Here is a 12,478-nt window from a genome sequence, read left to right as displayed (position 1 = left end):
ACAAAGTAATATATCATCATTTCATATTCCCTTCTTCTCTAGAGTTTAAATTCATATTAAAATGAATCTTAGTTACCAGGATAAACATTGATCACAAAATTACAGCAAATTATAGACATAATTCTATATCTGGAATGTTTTCAATCATATTTATATGTTTTGCTCTCGTTACATAGATTTAATGCTATTTGTGTTGAAAAAGTACAAAATCCTTGGAAAAAATATTTTTACACACACGCTTTGCTTATTGAAGGAATTGTGACACAAAATAATCATTTTATAAACGTTTGTATTTATAAAAACTACAAGTTATTTAGATACGAGTGTAACAAAGGTTTTCTAGTCAGGTTAGCGCTATATGAAGTTAAGAATGATTTATTTGTGTTTTCACGAAGACCTAATTAATATACATAATTGAAAACCAGTAGTAACGCTCAATTACCATATATGGAAAGCTGCGTCATTGGTTCTCAATCTATATATAGATGTATTGAAAATGTATACACGAAAAAATAATACATCTTCGAAAATAGCTTGTATATATGATGCATAGTGGTCCACTGATCTGTGCATGAGTGCAATGATCGTGTTTAGAAAGAAAGAGTACTAAAGTTCTACTCGTTTTCATTTTCGTTAGGTATACATCCCCGCATGGTGAATTCACAACTACTTTGCACACTGTTGGTAGGACTTGAACTGGAGGGTACAACTAAAATAGTGCCACTCTGTGTATCGTTCTTTCTTTGCTATATTATTATTTGTTATATTAGTAAACAAGCCCGGTAGACTTTATCATGACCTAGAGATGTTCCTTTTGTGGCTTCTTTTATCTTTACTTGGTTCGACGACCCATGACACAAGTGTCGACAAGAGTGTATGACTTCGATAATAATTGGAATATTAATGAATTCCTTTTGTTTTATGGATTTTGAAATAAAACAATTTTCATGAAGAATTTGACACAATCCACAGTATATATTAGGTGACTATGGATTAGTTTAAGGAAGCTTTTCTAATACGGACAATATTTTTTATAAGGCAGTGAAAATATAACTTACAGAAGTAATGATAATCTTTAAATTATTGTATCTGATTGTATGGTGAATAAAAAACATTTTTCTGATAAATATTAGCGTTAAATGTGTGATTTATATTCTGTAAACAATCTTATTTCCTGAAACGGAAATAAAGCCATATAAAAGGTCGTTTAATTATCGTAATTAAGCACATTGTTAATTTTTATGTCAGTTTGCTTTATTTTTTTTCTCTGAAGATGGAAACATCAGGTGGTCTGGGGGTAACAGCTTTTACTTCTTACCAGACACCCGTTGGGCAGATTTGTTGGTGGTCTCGTCTAGAGAAAGAGAAATACTGTCTATGGCAGATGGATATCGACTCATTTTATCTCTGACGTGCAAACATACAATAAATGATATTGATATTCCACCATGACAATTCTAAGCATTTTCTTTTCTATTACAATTGCTGAACATGACAAAACAAGTATATTAAGACAGAAGACAGTTTAAAGACAATTAGACAAGGACTCTGGGAAAAAAATTATACAAATTTATATTTTAATATTCCCTATTATAATTGTACCTATTATTTATAGTATCTATAATAGTCTAGTTTGAAACAATCTTCCGTAAAACAAGCGCAAAACTCTATAGAAAATGGCAATACTGTAAACACTAAAAATGGAGATTATCAAATCAAGTGTGTTATTACATTCATGATCAGAATTTTTCCCATAGTCTTAATGGCTATGGTTCAAAAATGTTTCCGTTTCAAGAAATTAGATGGTTTATCTATGGGAAACCAGACATGACAGCAACAAATAAAAATCCTGATCGTGTGAAATGTCTGAATGAAAAAAAATCATGAAATCAAACCAGTATGTACATTATTTGTCCATTAAGTACTATATCAAGATTTTATTGTCCCTGCTCTGTTGACTCGCTCAAATTATATAGAAGATTCCAAATGACTGTCGCATGACTAATGAATTGACCTGCTTTATCTATTAACAAGAACACAAAATCATATGAATACCATATACTCTAAAAGTCAAATAATTCTACATGACGTGATTTACAGATATGAACCGAAACATTTGCATATTGATCAGTCAGAATGATGGGTCAAAGTCTCATCCAAAGAGGACATAATTGTCCTTCTGCACATTACCAAATATCTTATCAACTACTTTAAATCATTGTGATTCAAATTTGTTTCATTTAACAATTAACTTTTTGGGCAAATTAAATATCTATTATTTCCTTTGACATATCGCCTTCTTTTAAGACAAGTCCTCCCTTGATTTGATTGGGAACTTTAAACTTTTCAAAAAAAAGTTAAAAAGATGAAATTTTGGCAGAACATTGTATTATGCAGTTATCTAAATACATGTCTTTCATACATAACAACTCTTTGACAATGGTCTATTAGAATATACTATATAGTAAACGATATTGACGAACATACTACCAACCACAAAATGTAAGGAATTCGTATTGAATCAAACCTTATTTGTAAAATTTCTTGAAGCCAAAAGGCAATCACATAGTTTATTATTGACTACTCAAAACATTAATTCATATCACGGAAACCATATTTATACCATCATTGTTTTAATATATGAATGGTAAGTAGGATTCACGTTCCATAATAATATCATTTATTGAACTTCAAATGAACGTTTTATACAAGTGGTCATGCACATACATGTTCTTATTGCCTCTGTTTTAAGTACAAAGATTCATAATTTCAATTTGATGATTATGGTCACAATCATTCACTTGTTTCTTTAAACTGCTTCAATTATAAGCATTATAATGGAGTTCAGAATTACAAAGCATGCATCATTGTGTCGCCTAGTGATAAATTAGGAATGTAAAATTGCCACAGTAATATCAAACAGAACGGAAATGATCACGTATTGCAACTGCATCTCAAAATCTAAAATTCCAATCAAATGAGGAATCGAATGACTGATTCAAATTCTTTTAAGGTAGAAAAAACTTCGCCAACTTTCACATACAAAAACTATTGAATAAAGCAATAGTAGTTGTTTTTTTTTTTTTTTTGTTTTTTTTTTTTTCAAAATACAATACCTTTAATTTATCTTTGGCAACCAACTTCAAAGTGACGCTGACACTTTCAATAACTGAATTTATTTACGAATCTTTGTGAAAACATAAAGTTAAACACCTGTACCTCTGTATGCCACAAGTAACAGTTAGATTGACCTCAATAACGACTTTTAAAATGTGAAGATATATGTGCTGTTGGAAGACAATTAGATCAGGTTTATTCTCTGTTTAAGTCAATGATTTTTCAGCCTAATCGAATTCCTATTTCGTCTCTTATGGCAGAAAGAGTTGACGCTTTCACGATATAATTGATTCATTTGCATAATGCGAGATCAAGCAAAAGACTTTGTAATGGTCAACAGAATCTTTTGTTTCTTCTGCTTAAAACACCATCCATTTGTTTAGAAAGCAGCTTTTGGTATTTTTTTTCAAATGATTGGATTATATTGAAATAAATTTGCTAACAGATCGACAATACTTATTTTAGAATTGATTTTATCACGATGTGGATTTACTCTTCAAACAGGACATCATTTCTATTCAAAGTTAGAAATTGAACACAGATTTTATCTTATTAACATTTTGGCATATCTTCAGATGATGTAACTTAGATTAGAAAACGATATGGATAGTTTAGGATTTTATTTACTGTTCCTTATAACGTTCGGGATGTATGTGTATGCCCAGGTAAGTATAAAATATATATGTAGGATAAATATTTTACAAGCTCAATAAAGTACTTTTTTATAAAAAAAAAAAAAAAAAAAAAAAAAAAAAAAAAAAAAAAAAAAATAATGCTTTAATGAGATGAAACACAAATTTATTTTACCAACAAAAATGTATTTTTTTGTATTGCGTTTAGACATTTTTGAAATTTAAAACCAGTTCAATCGAAATATGAATAATAAAATATCCACCCATAAAAAATTACTCCCAGTTTTTAGTGGAATCTTAGTTGTTTATTTACTTTTTACCTTGTATGTATTATTTTAGTTACTTTATGTTCTTTGTTGTGTATGTCTGGTCTTTGTCCCTACATTCTTTTGATTACCACTAGAACCTTGGTTCCCTTGATTACTCATTCAAATAATGCATGACGTTTAAAATATAATTAATTCTTAACTGCATATACTCATAACAACAACAAATTGTACAAAAACTGAAGTGTTCACCATTCGAAAATCAAAAAATGACAACAGATTGTATTGTGTATGCATCAGTACATTTAAATTTGCAACAACTGACAAAGGCCATGCCTTATATTGTATTAATATTGTTTTTTATTCTCTTTATAAGTTAAGAGCTTGTATTTAAGCTTACATACATATATTATATGTTTATTTTAAAATGTATTAGAAAACGGAAAAAAAGTATATTTATTGAATCGTAACAAAAAATCTTGCAGATGATCTAGGCTTCTCCAAAATACAAAATTAAAATTTAATTGATAAAAGCGATACTTATGAATACTACAGAAACTGAAATCATTTTGTCTTCTTAGGTAATGGAATAACGCGTCAACGCTATCACCTGTTGCCCTGACAATCTTACAGGTATTATTTGCCGAAACCTCCCAGTTCCTTGAAATTATTCATTTTTAAGTTCAAGTTTTGTCGATTATGCTAATTCAACAAAATCGAAAGACTTGTGACTTTTTATTAGAAAAACACTCAATAGGTAAAATTATTATCGCGAAAACACCTCAGAACGATATTTCTTTATATCTGGTTGACAAATCACTTTCCCTGGGTCTCTGGTTTTAATGACCTAAGTTAAGATAGGAAGCTGTCCTTGTAGCATTTTGTTTCTGATTTTTTAGCCTACAACTGTTTCAATACTGTCATAATATTTATTATATAATCATCGTGAAATGATAATGATTTAAACTTCTGTTACAATTCATAAACTTCACAACTACTTGTAGAAACAGTTGACAAATAGAACACGGCGCGTGTGAAATCGTCTGCAAGGGTCAAGTTTTTAGGGCTATATCAAAACACTAAGCGTCTGTAAGTAAATTTGACAGAGAGATAATTGAATATGTGATAGATGTTTCCATTACATTCTGTAAATAAGGTTTGGATATCCAAGCAGGTTCATGTCCATTACTGTAGCTTGTGATTTGTCAGATAAAATCCACTGCTGACAAATTGAATTATTTCTTGTGACTATTGTAGCAGCTCTAAAGAAAAGTAACGTAAAAGTAGCCAAGTTCTTTGGAAGAGTAAAAACTTCAGGAAGGCAACGGTATTTGCTATTTTTCATTTAACTTTGATCTCTTCCAGATAAAATGAATAAGTGAGATCAAAGGGTCAACGTTCAAAGATTTGAAGCGGTCGTAAGAACGCCAAAACAATTTTGAGCTATTTTGATTATTTTGAAAAATGTTGCACAAAAAATAGACTTTTACTAAAGATTCAATCAGTAGACGTTGTAAGATTTTGTTAATTGAATTTTATTGGTTGGAACATATAATTATTGGATAAAAATATTGCAATAATGTACACTTAGAGAGGTTGTCAAGAGGTTGTTTGGTTTTAAAGAGTAAGAAGGCACAAAGGAGAGGCGTTAAGTATGTGCTTGCACGACAGAAAACGACAAATATGAAATTTTTGCTGTTTTCAAATCGAGAACGGATTTAAACCATTAAAGTATACGTTTCAATAATTAAAAGAGGTATTCTTTTGTTTTGTTAACCAAGGAAGGACAGATATCCTCAAGTATGAGTATAAATTGTCTTCGCGAATAGTTAGTGTATTTTACATTAATTATCAAACTGGAATTGTAGAATTGACCTTATGAATTCCCTGGGTTAAAAAAATAAAATGACTGTATAATTGTAATGAGCTGTAAAGATGAACAGAAAAAATAATGTTTCTATGCTAGCTGAAAGGTGAACACTTAAATATTTCAATACTTTATACACGCTTTCAGCCACTGGTAGTTAAATAATGCATTTACAGCTTATCGGCAGCCAACACTGTAGCACCAAACTGTAGGCTATAGATTTTAATGCTGTACTCTAGAATGATAGACAATTGTTGACATCGAAATGACATTGTTGTCGATAGTGGATTAGAATCTCTACTTAAAATATATCAATAGAATATACAGAATAAGATGAAAGGAATTAGATAAATTGAATGAAAATGATAATGGAACATTGGATATATATAATGTTGCTGGCTTTAGATACCAGGGTAATAAAAACTCAGGTAAACATTTTCTTAGAAATAGAAATATTCTTCTTTCATCAATTCTATCAATATAAATGTGTATGGTATTTCGATATGTTTGATAAAATATATTTTACACGTTTTGTATAATTTTGTGAAAAGCTTGTTAAGTGTCGGCCTATGCATGCCATTTCGCTGGATATTTGAAATACTTTTTAAAGTATTAATACGTCAACATTCCTCCATATCGCCAGTTGTTCTTCTGAAAATATTTCTGTTCAGACAAATGTCATCATGTTTTTTTTAATTTATTATATTATGCAATTTAAAACCCAAACCAGGAATACATTTTACTGTAATTTGAAGTATAACAAAAATTAAATAACCTTAAACAATAGATTCATTCCTTGCATTGCTCATGATGGATATTCTCTGTGCATAAATTACCCTCCTATTTCGATAAGTTGGATGTGAGTACTTCTTGTAGTTTTTTGTTTATTTACGTCTCCATTTTCCATTTATATGTAATGCAGCCGATAAGAGGCAATGAACATTATACCGAAATTTGCAGTTTTCATTATGTATTTTGATATTGTTATTTTGTTATTCTTTTTCCTATTTTTTAAATAGGTCTAACATTATGACTATAAATGTTTTCAGTAACCAAGGGAACCAAAATTCTAGCGGAAATCAAAAGAATGTAATCCCAGGGACAAAGACCAGACATGTAAAACAGACAAACACAACAAAGAACAAAACGTAATTAAACCAATACATACAAAGTAGCAAACGTAAATAAGCAAATCGGACTCCACTAAAAGCTGGGAGCATGAACCAGGTGCACCGATAGGGTAAGCGTCCTCTGCTTTTCTAGAAACACCTACCATGTTGGTTATAAAAAGTCAAGTCCGGGGTAGAGGAAAGAGGAAAGGAAAACTATGACACGTTGAACAAATTAGTTTTCATGGTGCAGATTGATACACCATAACGATCCACGAGTTCATGATGACGACCATAAAACTTCTGTAGTGATGACTTCAATCTTGTAGCAACAAACCCTTGTTCCGGAAGCTTAATTGCAAGAAGTCTACCGCAATACAAAAAATCTGGATAGTAACGGCAAGCTCTGGCATAATGTATGAGTTGCGATATAAACACTCCATACGCAGGTGCTGAATGGATGTTGCCACAAATAAAAGAAAAGTCATCGAGTTTGTCGTAAAGTTTAATCAACAGTTTTCCTTTACCATCGATTTCTAAGTGTAGATCAAGATATGAGACTGACTGTAGTATCCTTTATCTCAAGTTCTTTGGGGTAGATGCGATGTATCAAATCCCCGAAACTAGGATTTTTTAACGATAATACGTCGTCTATATAGCGGAAACTTGTGTTGAAAGATATAGCTAAACGATGTTCTTTCTTTCGGATCAAGTCAGCTATAAAGTCATCCTCATAAGAGTGAAGGAATGGGTCCTTGACAATTGAATTTTACAGTGTGTTGACCTGTTTTCCTTTTGTGTGGGGCAACAGTATTTTGTCCGTTTCAGGTGTAGTTTTTATATTACAGCTCATACGTTATGTCAGATTCTGTGTGTCTATTTTTGTACCGTGCAATATATCTATATAAGTGCTAATGAAAAGGTAAAGCTCCCGATTAAATTTGCTTTCGATGTTTTACGCGAACTTAATGATATTCATTATAATAAAAAAACATACTACCTGCAGTATACTATATGTATATTAGTGCGATAATTTTTCCTTCATGTGGTAATCTAGAATATTACCCTCAACTGCAGGCAGTATGTGGGTATCAGAATATTTCTTACACCTTATGTACGATCAAGTCTCTTATTGACTGGAAGGAGCTTAATAAGTGATTGTTATTATATTTGTGTATTGATTCAACATGTAATAGAGACGAAAGTGAAAACAAGGAATGTGGCAAGGAGACAATAATTCAGTCAAACACTGTAAAACAACCAAAGTCTGTGTATATGCCATCAGTGAACAATGAGAAATTTCATATTCCAGAGTCTACTTTCGACTGTCGCCTGACAGGACAAATGCACCGGTTTAACAAATTAGCAATCATACTACATCATAGACGTTAATAAGATAAAGACCTAATTTCAAATTTCCACAAAATAAACAAAGACTAATGGATCCGAACATGTGACAGACACCATAGACGTGCGAGGGTTAATAGATGTAATGAAACTTCGACTCTCCCTTCATTTAAAGAATGTAGAAAACAAAATACGCTAAACTTGTTAACTATGTTTTGTACTTTTATACTTTTAGTGATCCTTTACATACTAGGAGATCATTAATACGTTTTTCATTATCAAACAAAACTTACAATTGTATTTAAATGGTAGTAAATGTAATTTTGAAGGCAACACGATGCAGTGCCGTCATTTATCAAAATGTTTTGATTATATTCTCTAAAATGTATTCCACCAATAAACGCTGCACCAGTCTAATATGTATAGAATACAGAGGGTAAGATCAAGATTGATTTTTACAATATAACCTTTGATAAATGATGAATTCATTGTTAATGCACTTTATATGGATGAGATTGTTTAAAGTCAATGTTGTTGTAAGCAAATTCGTCTTTTTTCTCAAGGTTTGTAATAATAAAGTAATGACCGGAAATCAGGCTATCAGTTCTAATTGATGTACATTCGATTTATCACTAAAGCAGAAATCTGAACATTAACAACATGTCAAGTTTACTGATGCAGATCTAGATTAAGTAATTAGTCTGATACTTCGCTATGAAATTTGTTTAAACAGAGCAAGAAATACATATATACAACGGATGGATAATGTATACTTTGTATGCATGCGCTAATATTATGCTATGATTTTTTTATTTTACGATTTTTTGTTATTCTCGGCTGTTCGACTGAGTGTTCAAGACCCTAACCGCCCTTGATATAGTTCCGATCCAATATTTAAATCAAAGCAAACCTTTTCTGAGATCATTTTTTTAATAATTTAATAATTAATGCTAAGATGTCAGTTGCAACGACTGGTTTGATGGGCGTTTGTTAACGTCACATGTAATGAGTAAAATATTCTAGCCAACCGCTGAGAATGTTGTATTTCTAGAATTTGTAAAAAATCACAAACCGTAAAAACTTAAAAGAATGTTGAAATTTGGGGAACTCGTTTTTATAGGAAATACGTACTACATTTTATAAAAAAAAATTTAAGCTTTAAGATTTAAGCAACATTCTTAAACATAATCTTTATACGCAATGCAGAATTTCTATGTATGAGATCAGCCGTACAAAGTACACATTTCATGCGTTTGCAAAACAGAATTTGAAAGCGACGATAATCATTTAATTTGTCTCTTTGTTATGTTTCAAATGTAGAAATCGAACATTTCATATAATTATTTACCCGGAGAAAATCAATTGCGACTTTTTTAGAATTACACACCGGATCACAACAGCCATGTATTAATCTCGTTAAAAGGAATACTTCCGGCTTAAACGGATGACAACAATGTGTCATTGTCATATTATATTATCCGACGCATTGCTATTTCTGAGATTTGTCTAGGAACCGCGTCAAATTCTTCTTCTGTAAATGCACAAATGAAAAAGGTTTCTGTAATGAAAAACATAAATCTTTTAAACTGCAAATGAAATCCTAATATAATAAACTTAATATGTCAAACTTAAACGCGAAATTTCAAATGTTTTTAAAGATAACATTAAGTAAATTTATAGTGGATTCCCAGAGGGCTACGGCCTAGGTATATTATTGCTTTTCCCAGAGAGCTATGGCCTGGGTATATTATTGCTTTTCCCAGAGAGCTATGGCCTGGGTATATTATAATGGATTCCCAGAGAGCAATGGCCTGGGTATATTATTGCTTTTCCCAGAGATCTATGGCCTGGGTATATTATAATGGATTCCCAGAGAACTGAGGCCTGGGTATATTATTGCTTTTCCCAGAGATCTATGGCCTGGGTATGTTATTGCTTTTCCCAGAGAGCTATGGCCTGGGTATATTATTGCTTTTCCCAGAGATCTATGGCCTGGGTATATTATAATGGATTCCTAGAGAGCTAAGGCCTGGGTATATCATTGCTTTTCCCAGAGATCTATGGCCTGGGTATATTATTGCTTTTCCCAGAGAGCTATGGCCTGGGTATATTATAGTGGATTCCCAGAGAGCTATGACCTGGGTATATTATTGTTTGGTCATTTAAGCACAGTTTACTTTTGCTGTTATTGTTGTCTCAAAAATTGGTAATTGTTTTGGTTAGTATAGTCTTTGTATTGCAAGATTCCAATATATATTTACCCATGGTTTCTTTTAATCCCATATTAAATGAAATATCTAAGTCCAATCTACGTTGAAATTAAATATATATCAAACAAGTATCTTTTTCCATGAAAAATAAAACTTTAATATATTTTTCGTTTTGCATTTGCATTGAGTAAATAGCTCCCGGAAAATATATCTACTTAACTGACAATTAATCGGTATATTAGGAAACATTCACGTATTAAAACCTGTGATTTAGAAGAGCTAAAATAAACATTTTTTTTTGTTTTATGAAAATGCCGTAATACGAGAGCTGCAGAAAGCTGCTGATGCATATATAAGTTTGAAAGATGGAAGTGTTGATAACATAATAGGCTGATATCGATCACTTAATGTCTACCATGAATGCATATAACTATTTACTGCAGTAATTATCAATACTTGTGTTAGTGTTAATTACTATATTGATAGATTATCAATGAATCTAAATTAAGCTAATGGTATTAGGGATTCCATCCAGACTCGAGTATTTCTGTTATTGTTTAAAGACCGGTTCAAAGCGGCTTCGTTTCGTTAGAAGGTCCTTATTGAATATGTCTTTATAGTATTTTCCCAGTTTTCCTCTTTAATTTGCAATAGTTTTAATTCCTTTCTTTTCACCATTCCGCTTGACAAATACTTATTTCGAGAAAAAAAAACAGAACTTACTCTACCCGGAAAATTGCTCAATGATCTCAGATTATGGGGTAATACAAGTTTCGTTGCTCTTTGGTTTTTTTTCTTTAGACCCATTACATATATTGATGTAATCTTTGGTTTCCTTAAAACCCTTACATTCGTTCAAAGGGTTCATAAAGATTAATAAAATGTAAGACATAACGGGAATCGTAAAAATTAACCATCTACTCTTATAACCAGTAATGCCACTTTCAATTTAAATATCGTATGTTTGAATTGGAAGAATAAACAAAATTTTTTTTCTCGTCTGCTATTAAATCGAAAATACATTTTGCATTAAAGATATATGTGATAATTTCTAAAACTCCGAAACATCATTAAAGTTTCCTATTACCGTAATATATTAATCAATAATCTTATTATCAAGTCATTGAAAATGCATTTCAGTAATTAAATAGCTATGTTTTTACTTAAAGAGTAATCACATGGTAAAACATGGTTTTAAAATAAATATAACAAACTGTCCGAGTGTTCACTGACTTTTTTTTTTTGTAAATGCATGGTGAAAAAGCACTTTTAAGCCATTTATCCAGAAACCGTTACAAATTAGAAATTCTGATGAAGGGTAATGTTCAGCATATTAAGATCTACCATGCAGTCTTTAAATTTTCGTGTAAATCAAAAAGCCATTTTTGGAGCTATTGCCCTTTTTCAACGTTTTTTCGTTTTTTTAATGTCGTTGATGAACTTTCAAAAATTTCTTTTCTAACACTACTAGACCAATTGAATGTTACTTATGGTCCTCTTCATAGAACTGATATGGCGACTTTTTATCCGACAAAAACATGACAGTTATAACTACAAATAGACAGGCGCGTAGCTGCCGTTAGGCAAAAAAGCTTTTGCCTGTACTTAATTTTGCCAGCTTTTTTTTTAAATAAGATGAGATAAAATACATCCAGGAGAGGCATAAATGATGCCCTAAAACGCTATCTCCGCGGAGCTTCGGGGGGCTTCGCCCCCCTGGACCCCATGCCGTAATTTTGCCTACACTTCAATTTGGCCTCAGCTACGCGCCTGATAGAACATAGTAGCCAGACAAAAATTCTTTGCATATATCTCTTAAACCGTTTAATAGGTTAAGCAAAATTATGAAAAGTGTTCAGCGTGATGAGATCTATTTGTGGTAAAATTATGTTGAGAGGTTGGAGTTATTACCCCTTTTTGATGTTTTCCG

At 31.4% G+C, this 12,478-nt stretch overlaps 1 protein-coding gene across 3 annotated transcripts in view; it reads left to right on the top strand.

Moving 5' to 3' along the window:
- LOC148615261 (uncharacterized) overlaps nt 1–12,478 on the top strand; it is a 63,025-nt gene that overhangs the window by 43,932 nt on the left and 6,615 nt on the right. Inside the window, exon 1 of one of the 3 annotated variants that reach the window (XM_088590014.1) lies at nt 3,376–3,782. The exons of 1 other annotated variant lie outside the window; for it this stretch is intronic. In XM_088590014.1, coding sequence (XP_088446140.1) covers nt 3,720–3,782 — 63 coding nt within the window. In that variant the 5' untranslated portion in view covers nt 3,376–3,719. Of the gene's footprint in view, nt 1–3,375; nt 3,783–6,063; nt 6,311–12,478 lie in introns of those variants that run through there. One more of the 3 variants, XM_088590011.1, reaches the window with a different exon arrangement.

This window comes from Perna viridis, chromosome 6 (assembly GCF_037379345.1).
Source record: "Perna viridis isolate PV_CMFRI_1.1 ecotype Kerala chromosome 6, ASM3737934v1, whole genome shotgun sequence".
NCBI classification, from domain to species: domain Eukaryota; kingdom Metazoa; phylum Mollusca; class Bivalvia; order Mytilida; family Mytilidae; genus Perna; species Perna viridis.
Note: the sequence above shows the minus strand (reverse complement) of the source record. Positions and strands in the feature narration are given on the sequence as shown.